General features: G+C 34.1%; 1 protein-coding gene across 3 annotated transcripts in view; it reads left to right on the forward strand.

The window, feature by feature from the left end:
- Window positions 1–21,742, forward strand: part of TECRL (trans-2,3-enoyl-CoA reductase like) — a 192,607-nt gene that overhangs the window by 114,976 nt on the left and 55,889 nt on the right. For 2 of the 3 annotated variants that reach the window (XM_020999841.2, XM_078148279.1), the window contains one exon: window positions 1,609–1,712. In XM_020999841.2, coding sequence (XP_020855500.1) covers window positions 1,609–1,712 — 104 coding nt within the window. The remainder of the gene's footprint in view (window positions 1–1,608; window positions 1,713–21,742) is intronic. The other variant, XM_020999842.2, reaches the window with a different exon arrangement.

A 21,742-nucleotide genomic window follows, 5' to 3' on the forward strand; every position in this document is an offset into this window, starting at 1 on the left:
AATATGAAAATAACTAAGCACATACAAAACACATAAAGAGTAGATTAAAGATAATCTCAGAGTGGAAGGCATTAGCAGCTAGAGGACTGAGAAAGTCCAAGTGCATAAAGTAGGATTTGATATCTTGAAGGAAGCCAGGGAAGCCAGTAGGCAGGGATGGGTACTGGGGAGAGAGAGAATTCCAGGTTTGGAGAACAGCCAGTCCAAAGACACAGGCAGAGTCAGGAAGTGGAGTTTGCCCTGGGATGAATAGTAAGACGGTCGATGTTGCTAAATGGGAGAGTGCACGGAGGGGAGTAAACCAGACAACAACAAAAGATAGGAAGTAGGGTAGGCTCATAAAGAGCTTCAGATGTCAAATAGGGGACTTGGTGCTTGATGCAAGAGCTAACAAGGAACTTCTAGAGTTTAAGGAGAATGAAAATGTGTATCCATATGATTAGCTTACAGTGCATTGAAGAATTAAAATAGATTCCTTTTTTAAAAAATATTTGCTTTGCTATTGTAGAAGCAGAACAGTTTTAGTACTTATATGGACTTTGAAAGTTTCTGGAATCCTTATCTAACTCTTCATTATATAAGGACTAGTATTAGAGCTAGAAGTTAGTATCAAAATGCATTTGTACTTTCTAAGTACATTAGACAATGTAGGTAGATCATGTAGAGTGAAAAATCTCAAAGTTTCTTAATTGCAGGAGTAACCTACTTAAGGATTAGAGGGTTGTTGCAGAAAATTCCTTAATTATAACAATCAGCATGTGAATTATAATGTTATGGGAGCATAGACAGAGATTTAGAATTCAGAGAGATAGCAGAGTTCATCTAATCCAGTCCCTTCACTTTATAGATTAAAACATACATATATACATATATGTAATTTACACACATATGTATATACATACATACGTATGTGTATGTGTGTGTATGGTGTGTATTCCAAAAGGCCATAATTGCCTTGTCTAATGTCACAAAGATAGTAAGTAGTAGAGATTGCTTTGTGAACTCAAGTCTTTTGATTCCAAATTCAGCAAATTTCTTTGTTTTTTAAGCACATTATCAATTTAAATACACCTCATAAGTCAAGATTTTTCAGCTTTATTTTATGCTATTAGTTATCAAAAAAGTACTCTACTTACACATATGTCTGCGTATGTATGTGTGTACATATATTTATAAGTATGCATACATATTTTTGGATAGGACCTGTGGTTTACTTGGCATAGGGAATTTGGAAAGTAGTTGACCACCTGTACTGGTAGAGGTGAAATACTCATAAGGAGCTCCCTACATCAATGAGATTGGAGATACTAAAAAAAAAAAAGAAAAGAAAAGAAAAATACGGAACTCCCAATAAGGAAATTCTCTCTGCTAGTGCTTGTTCCACAACCTGTAGACTTAGAAAACTGCTGGAAACTGAGAGAAGTTTGATGATTTTTTTCCAAGGAGCACAAAGTCATTCATTGTTTGTCAGTGGAAATATTTGAACCCAAGTCTTCTTGACTCTAAAGCTGACTTGTTATCCACTAAGCCAGTTTGCTTCTCTCAAATATTTTTATCAGGTTTAATTGAATTATTTAATTGATGCTTAATCTTTTTTTTTAATTATAGGTGGACCCTTTCTGAAGGATTATGTTAACATTCAAAGCATTGCAGCTTCTTCCATTATTACATTATATTTCACAGATCTAGGTCAGCAGGTCAGTTGGACAACAGTAAGTACAAATTTGTATTATTTAGCAAAGCAGATCTTGACATAAACTCTTATCTCCTATCCCATTCTTTCTTTCTACCTCAAATGGGGAGAGAAGAACATATTACAAAGAACAAATTACAAAGAATTCAGTCAGTTAATCAGTAATGTAACCAAGCTGTAGCATTAATAGTATTTCTTAATGTTTCAATAAGAAAATCTCTCCTTAATAGAAACAGCTACTTCTTGATGTGATTTATCTCAGAGAGAAAGAGGGAAAAGGGGACAGTGAGAGAGAGAGAGAGAGAGAGAGAGAGAGAGAGAGAGAGAGAGAGAGAGGGAAAGAGTGTGAGAGAGAGACAAAGACAGAGACAGAGACAGAGATGGAGAGACAGAGACAAAAACAGAACAGAGATGAGACAGAAACAGAGGTAGACTGGAAAGCTCTGATGTCAGTTTTATTGTGGCTTCAAGTGATGATGACATGCTGTACAGGATGTAAACTTTCTATAAAGGGTAAAATGTAGGGAGTAGAAAGTGAAATGGAGAATAGAGTGATTGAGAACAGAAAGGACTCCATTGTTCAGTACATAAATGGTTACATTCATGTAGGTAGCTATACTATTAGGAAGGAGATAAGTCTCTGGAGTGTCTATGTAGGTATAAGGAATCCCTTCAACTTCTATTTAGAACATTTTCTCATCAATTTAAGTAAATGTTCCTATTTTTCTATCTTCATTTTATTTTATTATGAACTATCCTTTATTAGATTTCTTCTGATTTTGCCTTCATATCCTTAGTATTTTCTTCTTATTTTCTCATGAAAACATTTCCTTTGAGAATAATAATCTTGACATTCAGAAGATTAGCTAATATAAATTAATTGCAAAAACAGTGAAGAAAAAAGTCCCCAGAACTCTCCTTAGGTAACAAACAATTGACTTATTTGCCAGATAGAGAAAGGTGTCTGCTAAAGACAATACCCAATAAAAATGCAATTTCCATTGTAAGCTTGTACAAAGAAAGATGATAAATGATTAAGAGTACTGTCCTTTCATACAGTAGAGGGAAGCAGTGGAGGGTAAAACCAGATTAATGAACATTTGGTAAGATATCTAATCAAGGGCATTCAAGGATGAAAATGGAAGGATTATTGTAAACAGAAGAAAAATGGAAGGCTGAAAAAATCATTTAACAACTCTTTCACCGTCAGGAACAGTGGAACCACCACTCTTGTTCCTTAACATTAGAGTCTTGGATGTGCTTAGGTTGTTAAAAATGACACTAAAGATTTAAAAGACAGAGAAAGAGTGAGTGAGACAGAGAGAGAGAGAGAGAGAGAGAGAGAGAGAGAGAGAGAGAGAGAGACAGAGACAGAGAGAGACAGAGACAGAGACAGAGAGACAGAGAGAAGCAGTAAAATCATACTAAGTATATGTAAAGGAGATCTGTGATGGAGATGACCCCATTGTGAGTGAATTTATTATGCACATACAAGGTATCTGAAGGAAAAGAAGAGATCAAAGGTGTAGGAGGAAAATAAAATCACTTCAGATGTTGATACTGGAAAGGGGTAACAAAGTGAACATCAATAACTATATGTCTAGTCTGTTTTCTTTTCTACACAAGATCTTTATATGAATCATCTATACACAGAGGAAGGACACAGTGAGCAGACTTTCCAAAGCAATATGAACAATGGAATACATATTTATAATTTCACAATTAACTGAAAGCTATATAATATCTCATTTACTTAATTTTAGATTTTTATAAAAAATAATAATAGCCAGCAATTACACAGTGCTTACTATGCATAGGTAACTGTTTAAGTACTTTACAAATATTACCTCAGTAGATTCTGGCAAAAATCCTGGGAGGTAGGTGCTATTACTATTTTCATTTTACAGATGTGAAAACTGAGACAAACCGAGGTTAAATGATTTTCAATGGATTATTAAGTAAACATTGTATAAGAGGGAAAATGAGGGGAAATGAAAATTAAATGTGTGACTAAAGCAATATTTGTAAAGCAGTTTGAAAACCTTAAAGTTATATAAATGTTAGCTATTGTTATTATTATTTATCACAATTATCCAGAGAAATAAAGCTTATATACTTTAATGGATCTTAGAGATGCTGATTACAATTCTCATGCCTATCCATGCTTTGCAATTCCTGTCCATGTCTTACCATAATTCTTCTTAAACAAATACAAATGAAAAAATCTTTACTTTCAGTTTTCCAGTATTTATTTTCTATATTTTAATTGAATAATTAAGTTTCAATAATATTCCAGAACTTATATACTATAATATGTTTAGCTATTTCTTAATAGGTTGTCATTCTTTAGTTTCCATTTTAGGATACTATGGAAAGAGCTGCTGTAAGTATTTTTATACAAATATTTCCTCTTTCTTTCATCTCGTTGGGGAATGCACCTCATATTAGCGACTTTTGGGGCATACTTAGAAATTGCTTTCCAGAAAGGCTAAAGCAATTCACAGCTTCACTGCCATTGTGTTAAAATATCTATTTTCACACAACTCCTACAATATTTGTCTTTTTTTCTGTTTTGTCATCATTACTAAAATCGTGGATATTATTTGGACCCTGAGAGCTATTTTAGTTTGCATATCACTAATTATTAGTGTATTATCCCACAGCTTCTCTGCCATTAGGGGACCCCTTCTCATAGTAAGTCTATCCGATGTGCTAGAGGACTCCTTTACTTTCTTCTCACATTGAAAGCACATTCAGATTGTACGTCTATAATTCCTATTTCTTGCTATGTCTCTAGACCATTTTTTTCTTTCAGTTATACATTAATAATTATGAATTATAAAATTCCTTGATAGGAATAGAGTCTGAATATCAAATGTCTGAGCTCAAACATGAACTCAGGTCCTCCTCAGGAGGAGCATGAACTCCAGGCCCAGCATTTTATCCACTGAGCCATCTTGCTGCCTCAGAAAGAAAACAACAACAACAGTAACAAATATTTAGTTTTGAAAAATAATATAACCCTTATAGGCTCTTTTACAAAAGTTGTTGTCCACCCTCACATGAAAAATATATCCACACTTCCTTGGAATATGTAACACAGATGATGATATTCAACAAAACTCTGACTGTATCTTATGATGCATAAAAACAGGGAGAAGAATTATTTTGAAAAATATTTGCCAACTGGATGGAGGAGATACAGTACAGAGTCCATTTTGAAGAATAATTCTTCATGTGGCACAATGCAAAGAGTACTGGCATCAGATTCGGAAGATTTGTATTTAAACCTAGCTATCTGACCTTGGACAAGTCATTTATGCTCAATCAGTTACAACTTTTTCATCTGGAAAATAAGAGAGTTGGACTAAATATATTTATATGGTTCATTATAGTTAGAATTTTGTGATCTCTGAGGTTTTCTTATTTTCAGGTGATATTATACTGATCGAATCAGTACCCAGAACATTGCAGACCCTCCTGGAAGAAATCTGTAATCACCCAAAGGTGTCTGACTTGTTAAGTTACTCAAGAAAGACCAAGTGAATAAAAAAAAATACCTATTATTTATACAATTGATTGGATCCAAAACTGAACTGAATGTAGACTAGGTAGGTGACACATTAATGGTCACTAAATCTCTTGGAGATTTAGACAACTTTCCAAGTATATTAGTTGTAGAGAAGATACTGATATGCATGAGTAGAAGGAGTTTTCGCATCTGGTAGAAACTATAACAAGAAAACCACAGGTCCAGACCCTATTCCTATCAAGGAATTTATAATTCATAATTATTAATTTATAATTGAAAGAAAAAATGGTCTAGAAACATGGCAAGAAGTAAGAATTAGAGGTGTACAGTCAGAATGTGCTTGCAATGTGAGAAGAAAGTGATGGAGTCCTCTAGCACACTGGATGGACTTACTATGAGAAGGGGTCTCAATGGCAGAGAAGTTGTGGAATAAAGTGTTAAATTAAGAAATGCAAACTAAAATATCTCTCAGAGTCCAACTCAGCCTCGTGATAATAGCAATGATGACAACAGAGGAAAGTGACAAATATTGTAGGGGTTGTGAGATAATAAACATCTTAATACAGTGATGATTGGTCTAGCCTTTCTGAAGGCAATTTCTAACTACGACCCAAAAGTCACTAATACAGGGCATATTCTTCAAAGAGATAAAAGAGGAAATATTTATATAAAAATATTTGCAACAGCTCTTTCCACATTATCCCTAAAATGGAAGCTAAAGATGATAACCAATCTATTTGGAAATAGTTAAACATATTAAAGTGTATGAATTATGGAATATTATTGAACAATAATTATTCAATTGGAAGATAGAAAATAAATGCTATAAAAGTGATAGTAAAGAGTTTTTCTTTTTTTTTTTTAAGAAGAGTTATAATAAGACATGGACAAGAATTGCAAAGCATGGACAGGCATGAAAATTGTGGTGAGCATCTTTAAGATCCATTAAGGTATATAAATTATATTTCTTTGGACAATCGTGTTCAATAAAAATAACAATACCAAGCATTTAAATAGTGTTTTAAGTTTCACAAACTGCTTTACAAATACTCATTCATACATTTAAATTTGCATTTCCCCTCATTTTCCCTCTCATAAAATGTTTCCTTATGTTTCTTTTCAGAATTTTTATGTACTAAGTTTTTATTATTGTGGAAAGTATAATATTTAAATAGCTCATTTCCAAAAAGAGCTTTGAAGTATTTAAAGCATATTTCACATGTTATCTCATTTGAGCCTAGCAACATCCTTGTGAGGTAAATGCTATTATTATTTCCATTTTACAGATGAGGAAATGAAGCTAAGAAGCCAAGTGATTTACCAGGGTCACACAGCTTGTAAATGTCTGAGGCAGGATTTTTTGAACTTAAGTCTTTCTAACTTGAAACATTACACAACACAGTACAATATAATAGTATCTATAATATGAATAATATAAAATATAATACAATTAACATCATATAATATAATATGATGTTATATATTACAAGACAATACGATGTGATATCATTCAATATGACAACATAATATATTGTGTGTATGTATATATACACATGTATTTATTTATTTATGAGACTGAACTTGGCTACATTCTATTTCTTACAAATGGGTTTCTTTCCACTTTAGAATATCCTCTCTGTGTGGATGTCTGTGTCTGGGGACATTTCACTATTTTTTAATACAAGAAAATAAGAAAATTATTGAATACTAGATGCTGAAAAGCATTTGCCCTTTATATAGGTATAGTACATAAAATATTATTTAAAAATAAACAAAAGTATGTTACAATGCTTGTCTTTAGTGACCTGGGCATTCAGAGAATGTATTGACCCCCTTTTGAGTACACAGGGTATGCTAGTTCTGCAATTTCTATCCAGGCAAGTTCTGTTTGCTGTGACCTTACTGAAAATTCCAGCCCTATCAGCAGACAAAGGTTGAAAAGAAGGAAAAAAAGTGTTAGGAAGAATTCTTTAACAATCTCATGAGGAAATAGCTATCTATTTTGGAATGAAAGTCGCCCAGATAACAAAAAGAAAGCTGACTGTTTTTAAATCTTTTCATTGACTTACTAAAAGCTTTTCTCTAAATGAACAACTTAGGTTAACTGGGGAGGGGGCAACATACTTTACCTGGCAATGACATTCATTTTATAGTATCTAAAAATGTTTACCTACAGTATAATTTTACTGCTTATAATATCTTCCCAGTTATTACCAAAGTTCAAAGTATATTGCAAAAGAAGGAAACAGTTGTACATATTATTTTAGTTTTTTCTTTAAATATATAACATTAAAATTTGATATGAACATAACAGAAACAATACTGGGCAACGTGTAATGAGATGAGTTCTAGTTATTGTTCTACAACTATCTTCTTACAATATGACATGATCAAGTGACTTTATCTCTCAGGGCCTCAGTTTTTCCATCTTTACAATTAATGCTTAGGTCTAGATAATTCCTAATGCCTTTACTTGTTCTAACCCTCCATAACTTAAACAAACAATATGAATTTTAAAATATTTTCCAATGTTAGTGGTATCTGCTAAATCAGAAAAATATGATCTGATTTACAAATTGGATGCTATAGGACTGGAAAAGACTAAGACAACAAAAGATTAACAAATCACTCCAGTCATTTGTACAGAAATGGAAATGGTTAGTACAAGATCTTTGCTACAGGTATGGTTGGATCTGAATCCAATATTGAATTAGACTAATAGGACAGAAAAGGATAAAATAGAATAGGAGAGTCAAACAGGCAATCATTTAGCATTTATTGAATACTTCTTAAATGTAAAATATTGTGCTAAGTGCTGGGAATACATTTATAAGTAGAAATAATATAAACTCAGGGAGTTTATATTCTCATGGGGGAATAAAAGGAAGTGAATAATGTGGATGGGTATCTGCCTAGTGCCAAATGAAGAAAGTTCTGAGTGCATGTTAGAGATGAATGAGACTTGGTTGGCCTTGGCCCCACCCTAAATGGAGCATCTCATCTGAGGAAGAAGACTTACGAACAAAGGGTACTGCCAGTGTGTGATGGGCTAGAGTCAGGCTTCAGGATGAAGAGATATTATTTGGTAGAGGAAGTCTAGAGTGCAGCCTGGATAGGAAGAAGGCCAGAACACTTGTCACCTCAGGAGTTAACACAAAGATAATTTGTAAATTAAGTTTGAGGTTGCCAGAATTGTAGCATCTTAAAACTCAATTAAATTTCTAAGCACTGAGTCAGAAATCCCATTTGACATATGGCCAATTAGTCTTAACTTGAATTTTTCTAGTGATAGATCTTACCAGCACATGAAATGCTTTCCATTTGCTTTAAAAAAATTTGTTTTTTGATCCTTTCCATTTGTGTACAGCTCATTGTTAATATTTTTTTTCATATGAACTCTATTTGCCTCTAACTTCCCAACTGTGACCCAGTCACAATTATACCCTGAACCTATACAGAATAAGTCTATTTTTTTATATATAAAAAATTCTTCAGATTTGAGATATTTATGATAGCCTTCCTCCATTTTTTTTCTCTAAAAAAAGCAACAATGTCACATATTTCTGAGTACTTTCATTGTCCTGGTTTCCCACCTATTAATGAATTACAGTTTGACAGTCTTAAAAAGCAGGTAGGTTTTGCAGTGGATAGAGTGTTGGGCCTGAAGTCAGAAAGACCTGAGTTCAAATTTGACCTTAGACACTTACTAGCTTTGTGAACCTGGTCAAGTTATCCAACCTTTGCCTCAGTTTCCTCATCTGTAAAATTAGGATAATAATAGCTCTTAACTCCAAGCTTATTGTGAAGATCAAATAAGATAAATGAGACATTTGTGAAGTGATTTTTGAAGTTAAAGTGCTGTATAAATGCTAGCTATTATCATTAATAAAATATGGTGCCCCAAAGAGAACATAAGACTTCAGACATGGTCTGATAAGTATATAGTAGGACTATACCTACCTTAATCACAGTATAATCTTTTCAATTAATTAAATTTGTAATTGCACTCATTAGCTTTTGATTTATCAGCCAGATTATATTGTTGACCTGTATTGAAAGTGTAGTTAACACAATCCCTAAATCTCCTTCACAGAAATGACTGTTTAGCCCTGATTTCCTTGTGCTACACTAGGTAGGTGATTTTAAAAAAAGAAAAAGAAAAAGAAAGAAAAGAAAAAAAATGTTAAATGTAATAATTTACATTTATTACTAATAAATTATATCTTGTTGAATTTGGTAAATCAATTCAGCCTTTGAAGAAGTTTATAAGTCGGGGGTGGAGCCAAGATGGAAGAGTGAAAGCAGTGACTTGCTTGAACCCTCCCCCAAAGCCCTCCAAATACCCGTAAAAATAGCTCTAAACAAATTCTAGAGCACAGAACCCCAAAAAGGACAGAGTGAAACACATTTCCAGCCCTAGACAACCTGGATGATTGATTGGAAAGGTCTGTTGCTCCAGGCTGGGAGAGGAACTCAGTTTAGTGGGTCGTACAGGCGAAGACCAGGCCTCAGTGAACCTGGAACAGGCCTCAGGAGACTGAATTACTGGCAGCTGTGGTGGTTTCCAGACTTCTCAACTCACAAATGCCAATGACAACTTAGAAGGTCAGTAGGAAAGGTCTGTGACTACAGTCAGAGTGAAGCTTGGTCCTAGCACCAATTCCAGCACAGCCCCAGGATGGGGCAGCAGCTGCTTCCAGAGCTCTCAGCCCACAGACTGAGGGGGAATCAAGTGGCTAATCAGAGGGAGACTGCAGGGATCTCTTTGCTGGTGCAGGATTCGCTTGCTTTGCCAGTGCTTGGATCTGGGTCATAGTTGTGGGTGGCAGGCTGAGGCGAGGGGGAATGCTGGGGTGGTGGAACTTGTGGTGGTGGTAGAGAGGGAATCCTCCTCACAGTTCCATGTCAGAAAAGAGTTCTTGTGATCACTCATAGACCAGAGCCCAGGCCAGGAAAGTAGTAAACACCTATATACATGCATACATACATGCATACATACATACATATATATATATACATACATACATACATACATGCATGCATACATACATATATATGTGTGTATGTGTGTATATATATATATATATATATGAGAGAGAGAGAGAGAGAGAGAGAGAGAGAGAGAGAGAAGGAGAGACAGACAGAAAGACAGAGAGCAGAAAAGAGATTAAGATTCCTGAAAGATGATGCTTCAAACTTCCCTCCAGGTTGGAAGGAATCCATTCATCAATGATATCTGGATTAGACATTCAACAAGTAGTGAATCTATTTTATGATACATTCAGCCAATCCATATTCTCATCTTGTCCACAAATATATTGTGAGACTGTGTCAAATGCTTTGCTAGAATAAAAATATACTACTATATACCTAGAGCATTTCCCTGATTCACCAAGCTAGAAAACTCATTGACAAAAGAAATAAGATTATTTTAGCATTACCATATTGCCTTCCAAGTTCTTTTGGACAGTCATTTTTTAGTAGGCATAGGGAGTATAGATTTAGAAATGGAAGGACCTCAGCAGACATCTAGTCCATTTCACAGAAGAATAAACTGAGCTCAAGAGGGATTAATTCAATTTTCCAGTGTCACACAGTGAGCCAAATGATATTTAGACTCATATGCTCTTATTCTAATGTCATTGTTCTTTCTTCTATAATACAATCCCTCTACAATTTAACCTTCATGGAGTACTTTAAAACTGCAAAGCACTTTACTGACATTATTTCATTTGATCCTTACAAAAGCCCTTTTTTGGTAAGAGCTCTCTCTCTCTCTCTCTCTCTCTCTCTCTCTCTCTCTCTCTCTCTCTCTATATATATATATATATATATATATATATATATATATATGTATATATATATATATACATATATATATATATATATGTATATATATATATATATACATATATATATATATATGTATATATATATATATACATATATATATATATATATATATATATATATATATATATAATTATCCCAATTTTATAGACAAGAAAACTAAATCTTAAAAAAAAAAGTTAAGTGATTTGCCTAAGACCATACAACAAATATGTTTCTAAGGCAAAATTTAAACCTTGCTCTTCTTGACTTCTAGTCAACAACCTTCAACTCATAACATGACAAAATTGATTTTTAAAAAGTTTTAGGTGTGCAATCTGGTAGAAAGAACATTGCATTAGGAATTATGGCATGTGTCTTATTCTTCTCTGCTATTAACCTTTATGAATTTTATTAAATCATTTAATATCTGGCTATCAATTTGCTCATCTATAAAATGAGGGAGCAGAACTAGATGACCTCTAAGGTCCTTCTTTGGGAAATATGTAACTAACTCTCTTGGCCACCATTCATAAAATGAGAGGGTTAGATTTGCTTATCTCCAGGTCTGTATCATTCTGAAATTCTGTGTCTCTCTAAATGGAAGAAGGCTATTACAATTCACAACACTTTGTCATTCTATCCCAGACCCCCATATGCTTAAAAAAAACACAGCAATAAAAAAAGTCACTCTCTGATGCCAGATTGAGCAAGATTCACTCTGGGGTACCCTAAGCTTACTAAAGCAAGTTTTTTTTTTTTTAATGTCACAAAACCAATTTGGGTGGCAGCTTTTTTGTAGTTGACTCATTTCTAGCTTTATGGAGGTCTAACTTGTGGTCCTTCTTACCAGGAGGTCAGGGATCCTGATGGATAGTTAAGGTGTTATAATAGGATGGCAGTGAGCATTATAATAATGTGTTGGATGGAAATTTTGGAAATAGTAGACACACCAGACCTACAAAAAGGAAGGGAGTTCTTATTGCATGAACACAGGAGACATTCCAGGATTTTTGGAAGCAACTAGATGGTGCAGTGAATAAAGTCTAGAGTCATGAAGACCTGGTTTCAATGCCAGCCTCATTCACTTACTAGCCATGTGGCCACAGAGAATTTGGTTAAGTTTCCTCAACTGTAAAATAGATAGCAACTCCTTCCCAGAATTTTTATGAGCATCAAATTAAATAATATTTGTAAAGTATTTAACATAGTGCCTGGCACATATGGAGGTGTTCAATAAATACTTATTCCCTTTTGTCATAATTGCTATTGTTTTAATCTTACTAGAAATACAAGCATTTGCTAAATTATCATTGATGAATTTTTAGTGTGATATAACAGAAATTTCTAGACTTGCGGTCAGGAGAGAATTGGTTTCAAATTATGCCTCTGTTCACTTACTGGTTGTGTAACCATGGCCAAATCCCTTCATTTCCATAAGGTTTCATTTATTCATCTCATCTGTAAAATGTGATTAATAATCTCTATAGATTATTTTCTTCCAGGGCTATTAGATCAAATGAAATACTATATGTAAAGTTATGTATGTTGGTTGTGTGTGTGTGTATATATATATGTGTATATATACACATATACATATGCAAACATACATATATATATATATATATACATATATGAATTCCTTATATTGATATCTAATTTATTAATTTTTAGGTAGGCATTTATCCCTATGGTCACAGGACCTCCCTTTCTTCCTTTTTACTCCTTAATATTTCTCTCTTCTTTTTTTCCCCTTTTCCCTTAGCCTAGTACTGCTGGGAAGGATCTTGACTCCCTAACCCATCCCTATTCCTTGCTTTTCATATTGTGCTAGGAGCAGTCCAAGTAGGATCTCTGGTGTAAGGACTGGAACAGCAAAGAAGAAAAGAATAGGAGAATAAACTCCAACAAGATTCTTGCCTTCTGGAAATCCCCTTGAAGGCTTAACACATTACCAGTTTTATTCACCAGTTAATAGAAATAGATAAAACTTGCATTTTAGTTAAAATGTTTCCTCCTCTTGGTGACAAACGAGCCCCTCCAGCCCCACCCTGAAGTCTGTATAGTCTCTTTGAATTATGATATTCCCTGGGATTGAGTTTCAACCAAGTAGTTTGTGTTTTATTCTCTGCATCAGGGCTCACCTCCATGACCCATATGCCTGTGTAACATTTCTGGATTCTATTACTTATGATTCCCACTGCTCTAAGAAAGTATCAGTGCTTCATTATTACCATCAATATTTTCAATCATGTCTTATGTTGAAGTTTACCTCAACAACACCTTATAAAGACCAGCTTAGCTTAAGTGGTCATATCCCTTGACTCTGGACTACCGACCAATGAGAGATCTTTATTTCCTAAAAATTCTCTGTGATTATGCTATGACACTCCCATTGAGAAGTCTGGGTCTTATCACAACACCTGCTTCTGCTTACTAACTTCTTATTCAATTTGCTCTATTGTGTTCCTCCTTTGGCACTTCTCTTTATCAGTACATAATGTTTATTAAATTTGCCAGAGGAATAGTGCTTTAACACTGGCCTATATGGGAATGTTTCCAAATTCAATTCAGCTTAATTCAATAAATACCTGTGTGCCAGACATTGTGCTAAAAATTGAGGATACAAAGAAGAATAAGAAAAACAGTCCCTGACCTCAAAGAGCTTATAATCTAAGGAGAGAAGACAATATAAAATAGGGAGCTGGAAAGCAGGTGTAGTCAAGGTTGGCAGTAATGGATACTCAGCGTGTGGCATAATAATCTGGTAGAGACCAACCAAGCAGATTTGCTGATGCAAAGTGGACAGATCCTTGGAAAGTTCAAATCCCAGCCCTCTAAAAAAGGAAAGCTTTGAGCGAAGTTTAGTGGTTCACTCCAAGCCCTCCAATCAGAGGGGAGGGGAGGCTGAAGGTGTTAAGTGGGTGTTAAATATCCAAATGTGAGTTATCAGTGTGAGGATGAGATTTCAGTTGATCACCTTAACCTGGATGATTTAGGGGCATCAAATAATGAAATGACCAAAGAAACAAAAGTTTAAGCTCCCAAGGATTTTGATCAGATAGCTTAGATGGTGAATGAAGAGAAAGTTAGAACTATAGCACAGAAACTCTTTGGAAAGATTTAATAGAAAGATATAGATTTTTGAATTCATTTAAATCAAGGTATTAATTTAAGCCATGGAAGTAAATAAGATCAGTATGGGAGAGAATAATAAGAAACAGTGTAAGAGGGTTAATGATAAAACTTTGGGGGACAAAAAAAAATTAAGGATCTGGAGAAGAAAGTGAAGCCAGCAAATAAGATAGAGAGGAATAGAGAAACATGAGAGCATTGTCATAAAAGACTAGGAAGAAGACAGTATTAAGTAGGAAGGAGTGAAATAGCAAGCAGTCCATCAATTCAATAGGTTTAGACCCTCATCTTATACCATATCACACAATAAGTTCCAAATGAATACATAATTTGAATGTAAAATCTCATGTTACAAAAACAGTGGAGGAGAGTAGAGGGAATTGTGTTTTAGAGCTATATCTAGGGGAAGAAATATTTATCAAATATGATTTTGAAGAATTTGCTAAATAAAAAATAGATTTTACTCACTAGATGAAAACAAAATGATTTTTTTACAGTCAATTCAGTTAGCATAATCAGTCAATAAACATTTATTAATTTACTAAGTTCCTACTATGTGCCAGGCACTATGCTAAACATCAGGGATACAAAAAGAGAAAAAAGACAGTTGATTCTGTTAAGCAGCTTAGAATCTAATTGAGGAGACAACATGAAAGCAAATATATGTGAAACAAGCTGCTCTTTCTTGTGCTCTCTCTCTCTCTGTATGATAAATAGAAAACAATAGCAGAGAGAAGACATTAGAATTAAGAGGAGCTGGGAAATTCTGCCTGTAAAAAGAGGGATTTTATTTTCAACTTAAAGGAAGCCAAGGAAGTCACAAGGCAATGTTGAAGAGGGAGAGCATTTTGGGAATGAGAGAAATTACCTAGAGCTGAGAGATGGAGTGTTTTGTCCTTAAAACAGGAAGCCAGTGTCACTGGATCCAAGAGTTTCTGTTAGGGTGAAGGTGTAAGTAGGCTGGAAAGGTAGGAGAGAACTAAGTTAGGTAGGTCTTTCAGTGCCAAACAGAACATTTTTTACTGGATCCCAGAAACAAAAGGGAGCTATTGGAGTTTGAGAAAGGGAGCGACATTCTTAGAATTGTGTTTTAGGGAAATCACTTTGGTGGCTGAATAGAGGATGGATTGGAATGGGAAGAGAGTTGAGGCAAGTGGACGCACCACCTCACTATTTCAGTAATCCAGGCATAAGGAGATGAAGGCCTGCATTAGAGTGTCAGAGGAGACAAGGAGACATATATAAGAGATGTCGCATAGGTGAAATTGATAGGCCTTGGCAACAGCTTGGATATAGGGGACAGGATGACATCATAAGAGATAGTGATGAATGGAGATAAATTTCTTGGTTGTGAGACTAAGGGACTGAGAGAATGCTATTCCTCTCTATAGTAATAAGGAAAGTAAGAGAAGAAGAGGGTTTAAGGGAAAAGATAATGAGTTTTACTTTTGACTTGTTTACTTTAAGTTGTTAACTGGACATCCAGTTTAATATGTGTGAAAGGCAGTTAGAGATGTGAGACTGGAGGTCAGAAGAAAGGTCAGGGAAGAATAGGCAGATATGAGAATCATCAGCATAGAATTCCTAATTAAATCTCTGGCAGCTAATGAGATCATCAGGTGAAGTAGTATAAATGGAAAAGAGAAGAAGGCTTAGAACAGAGCTCTGAGTAACACCTATGGTTGTGATCTGGAGAAGGATTCATCAGAGAAAGAAAGAGTAGTCAAAATAAGTTGGAAGAAAACCAGGAGAGAGAGTGGTGTTCTGGAAAAAAAAAAACAGAGAAAGGAGAATACCAAGGAGGAGAGAATGATCAAAGGCTGCCGAGGGGTCAAATTTTATCTCATTTGATCCTCATATCAACCCTGTGAGGTAGATCCATCATACAGATAAGAAAACAGGATGAGAGAATTTAAATAACTTATTCTTCTTAGAGTCAGCCTGTTACTAAATATTAGAGATTAGATTTGAACCCTGTTCTCACCTCCTCCAAGCCCAGCACTTGTTACACTCATCATGATGCTACTTAATTGTGAAAATCTATAATACAGTATATAAAGCAAGGGTCCAGGCTATAACTTTGAGTGATAACTAAGGATGGAAGGCATGGTCTGGCTGAGGATCACACAAAGGAGACTGAGGAGTAATCAGATAGGTATAAGAAGGCAAAGTGTTTGATTGGGAACATCTTTGCTTTCCCTTCCCACCTATATTGGCATGTTATCCAAGAAATATAGAGATTAACACAAATATATTGAGGTAAGTAATATTTCTCAATATATGTGGTCAAAGGGGAAGAAAAATTCAAATTAAAAAAAATTAGAAATCATTAAAAGAGATATAAACTATCATCAACAATAAGTGAAATGCAAATTGAAACTAAAATTTCACCTCACACCTAGAAAATTGGTAAACATAAAAAAAAGAAAATTCATGCTAATAGAGGGGTGGGGAGGCACTGCAGGGAGAGAAGGACTATAGCACTGCTGTTGAGCCATGAAATGATCCAACAATTCAGAGAAATAATTAGGAACTATGTCAAAGAAAGAAAAGACATAATGTATTCATACTCTTTGATCCCAAGATCTCATTGCTAGGAATGTACCACAAGCAACTATATCAATTCTGGGATGCTGGGCGTCGGGGCAGAGAGACTAGAAAGTCCTATATATATACCAAAAAAAGTTCTTGGCAACAATGTGTGTGTGTGTGTGTGTGTGTGTGTGTGTGTGTGTGTGTGTGTGTGTGAAAAAATAACTAGAAACAAAATGGGTAGCTTTTGATGGTGAACTGGATAAACAAAATGTGATATATGAAAGTAATGAAATATTGCACCATAAAAAAGCTTTGAATTTAAGGAATATAATTTAATGTGCTTTTCATAGATATTAGAGCAATAAGATATTCTTCAGGCTGTCTTAACCTTAAAAGAATCAATGATCAAGAGTGTTTAAATACCTATTATGTGATTGGCACTGCTAGGTGCTTGGGATATAATTCTTTTCTTATCTGTACTTGCAATTATGTTATATTTTTACAAGAGAAACAAGAAGGCTGTATCTATCAATACATGGATATATATCTATATCTGTATATATAAATATCTATATCAATAAATATATGTAGACAAACTACAGACAAGAATAAATAAAATACATTTAAAAAATTAAAAGCATAGATTCAAATAGAAAATTTATTTATGACAAAAACATTAAATTATCCCTTATTTAAAATGTTGTAACATAGATCTTCAGTCATTTTTATAAAGGGTCAGAAACATACATTAGAAAATGTATTGCAAACATCAAAGTGAAAAATGGAATGTCTTTGTTTCCAGTGGCCAGGACCAGTTAAACAAAACATGAGAAGAAAATTCACAATGCCTTTCATCACAATGTAATAATAGATGCCTGTTGAGGGAACTTGAAGCTATGCTTAAGCATATGGAGCTCAGCAAATTTTCAACAAAAAATTTAGTTATATATTTCATTTATATTTTCTGAAATGGTCTATTGTTCCTCCACTCCCTGCTTTTCCCTTCGGTCATTCACCAAGTTCAAAAGTTTCAAGCATTTTTTTTTTTATCAATGGACTCCTCTATCCTGCTTTCATAGTGGAGACAGCATATTCTCATATTTAAGTGTTTTGTTAGTTCAGTATAGATAAGTACCTTTAAATGTGTGAAATGAATAGAAACTGGTGATGGAAATGAAATAGATTTTAAAATATGGAGAATATCTTTAAAATAAGGAGCCATCAGGTAATTTGAATATTTAACTTACCCAGACTCTGTAACTCTTAGAAGCTCATGTTTGTCATGAAATTTGTAGGGTTTCATTTTAGTAGATGTAGCGGTTCCATTTTCTGATATATTTTTTGAGGAGATTTGTGTGCTAATCCCATTGTTTTTCTTCTTTACTCATTCTTTACTATACTCCTCATCAAAGCTCTCCTGCCCACTTTTTCTCCTTGTTGCCTCTGGATGGAAGATTTATTTATTATTTAGAATGGTGCATTGTTGAAAATATATTCTCTACCTCCTCCTCCTGTTTGCTGTAAATGACTATTCAGTGAATAGCCCATTTATTTTTAATTATGAATTATGAATAACTTTTCTTGTAAAACATTTTTGTAATGTTAAGAAGCTGTTCCTGAAAGCTATGCTGACATTTTAGGTGTTTTTTCCCTTTTTATGTGAAATATAAATGAATATTACTTTCATTTAATAAGAAAAAAAGTCATTTAAAAAGTCATTAATTTTCTTGATGGAATTTTATAGTATTGTTATGAATAATACTGTTTGATCAAGACAATTTATTCTGCCTACTCTTTCCCTTTTTGAGCTATTGGTACTGACCATTCTCCTATTTGACCTAACTAAGCCTGAAACTGTGATAAGGATATATTATCTAGGGGAATGTCTGGTACTCAAAATCAACATATTCAGGGAGAAATGCAGCCCTTGTCTTTTCTGCTAGTATTTGCCTAACACAAGAAGCTTGCCTGGCACTTTCATACAGCCATGTCCTTAACTTGCCCCTGAAGTTGCCCTGGGTTCATTGTTCTAGGCTTGCCTATCTCCTAAATAGTGGAAATAGGCTCCTTAGTGCTTGAATCCTACCCTTGCCTCAGATTCCTAATGAACAATTCTATTCTAAAGTGTTTGGAGGATGGGAGTGGGGAAGAGGCAAAAAAGGTACCCATTGCAAACATGAATCAATGATGGAAAAATAAAATCATTTTTTATGAGAGAGGGAGACAGATAAAGAGAGGCAGACTTACACACACAGAGAATGAAGAGAAAGACAGACAGAGGTAGAGACAGAGAGCACTAATCAATAATGAGATAAATGATTATTTCTGCTTATATTAATAAGCAGTTATTGAATTAGGACTAAGGTTTTCCTTCGACTATTTCCTCATTCATAAATCAACTCCTGTAGGCTATTCAGACACCCTTTGAAGTGTAGAGCTAATAATGAGATGGAATCTTAGATGAAATTTACTCAACCTGGAAAAATTAGATAATCAAAAGGTAAAGAAATTCTGGTCTAGGTGAATTGGTGAATTCAGGCCCATTGTGTTTTAGTCAGACAAGTCTGGGTGGAAGTGCATCCCCATTTTTGTCTAGATTACCCTAGATGGGCTGGTATGGGTATAGACAAGTTTCTTCAACCAAGACTGAATTATCAGTCACATTCCCCAGACCCTTATTAGAATAAGCCTATCTCTCATCATAATATTCATTCTCTCATTACTTGTTAACCAAGCAGAATTGATTTCCACCCTCAAGTGTGCCCCCTTTTCCAAAGCCTTTGTAAGTATTGAAAGTACCACAGGTTAGGTTTCTTTGTTCACTGAGAGGAACGAATAATTTTTGCTAGCTGTAATTAATAAAATTGATTATAATTTACCAAGAAACTTTGTCTCTTGGAAATTTTCACTCAAGAAAATAGCAAAATAGAATGATTGCAATCAGTTGAGAAGGCAATACCAAAAGTTTGTTGAGACATTTGCAAATAGCTTCTTTGTGAGAAGAAGCTAATTATTAGCTATCTTACATTTTGCCTTTTTTAGTGCAGCCTGAACAATGCCAAGTAGGGCTTTTCTTTTGGTCATGTCTGTCTGTGGTTTCTTTCCAATAGATAAAACTCTTTCCTTCTCCATTAATCCAACAATACAACTGCTTGGGTAGCTAATACCTTGATTCCTAGATGCTCATGAAGGGGGAGGGGGAATGTCAACTCCTGTTTAAGTTTCCATAAGGCCCTGTAGTAAAGGCTGAAAGTCAAAAACAGGAGGAAAAGGCCCATCCCAGATGACAGACAAAGGCTTGCCTAAAAGGAACATGAAATCACATCTTGTAACCTGCTGGAGGATGGGGAAGGTGAAATGATCCTGTGAAATTCAGAGAGTCATTATTATAGATGAAAGAACTTGAAGGGTAGGAATTGGTCTTTTTTATATCTATAGAGTTTTGGTTCATCAACTGATTTAAAAGGTTATTCCAGCCATAAGAAAAATCAGGAGATATCTGTGCCTGCTTCAAAGTGTGTGTGTGTGTGTGTGTGTGTGTGTGTGTGTGTGTGTGTGTGTATTTGTGTATAGTGGTAGTGGTGGTGGTGGTAGTAGTAGCATATGAGTCCTTTATCCTGCATCCCCAGGGTATACCTATCACAAAACTTGAATTCATATACACATGCACAAATGTATATGCATGCATATATTCACACATATACATATACATATATACATATATGTATCTATCTATAAATATTAATAGATGATAAATATTCAAATACTAGTGTAGGTAGCATACAAATCAATACCACTTGGAGGCTATATATATATATATATATATATATATATATATATATATATATATATATATATATATATATATATATATATATATGTATATATATGCATGTGTGCATGTGTGTATGTGTATGCATGTATATACACATATACACATATGTATGCAGTACATATATCTACATATATACACATGCATAGATATATGCTATATGATATACCATATGTATGTATATATGTATATTTGTATTTGAGCAACGTTAATATTTGAATATGTACACAGACTTATAGGCATATGTTATTATATATATACATGTATTTGTTTATATGCATGTCTGTATATACATATATATATATACATATACATATATATGTATATGTATATACATAAATGTACACATATGTAGCCTCCAGGTTGTATTAATTTGTCTGCCAGCTACATTAACATTTGAATCTTTTCCCATAGGCCCAAAAGAGCAATAGAACCTCTTCCTTACCACCCATGGACTAATGATTAATATTTTAGAAAGAATCTTAGCTTTCTATCCTCTTTTCTTTGCTCTACCCACCAGTGTTATCTCCTCCTTTCTTCAAAAAGCAAGCATCTTCCTTATTTCTAACTCTATCTTTTATGATAAGATGATTTCTGAGGTGCCTTATAGCTCCAGATATGTGATCATTTGCTATGATGCAATCATTTAAACTTTCATAAAAATGCATTTGCGTCAATAGTTTAAATGTTCCTACTAATCATATTTTAAGCTTCGAAACTAATGTTAAAGTAAAATAATTCCTTGTAAGGTAATTTTAGGGCCTAGGGAGAATGGGAAATGATATTTGGAAAAGGAGACAGAAAAGCTTTCTCATTGCTTCATATATCTAATGTTTGAAATGATCTTAGATATAATCTATTTTACTTCCTTAAGAAAAAGAAGAAGAAAAGAAAAAAATATTTATTAAACACTTAGACTATGTGCCAAGCACTGTTCTGGAAAACCACTATCAAGAAATAATTAGTTTTTCTTTTTTATTTTTCTTTGGAAATAGGCAGAAATTTTATTCTACCAGACAAATTTCAACAGTCTATAATTTCAACTTTCATCACTGCCCATCCTTTGTTTTTATTTGTTTGTTTGTTTTATATCTAGTAAAAATGAAGGTCTTATGAACGAATTATATGTTTATATGAGGTTAGAGAGGGAAAAGGTTTCTTCTATCCTAGATCTTGTTCCTTGGTG

This window comes from Phascolarctos cinereus, unplaced genomic scaffold, assembly GCF_003287225.1.
Source record: "Phascolarctos cinereus isolate Bilbo 61053 unplaced genomic scaffold, phaCin_HiC Scaffold_9;HRSCAF=440, whole genome shotgun sequence".
NCBI classification, from domain to species: Eukaryota; Metazoa; Chordata; class Mammalia; order Diprotodontia; family Phascolarctidae; genus Phascolarctos; species Phascolarctos cinereus.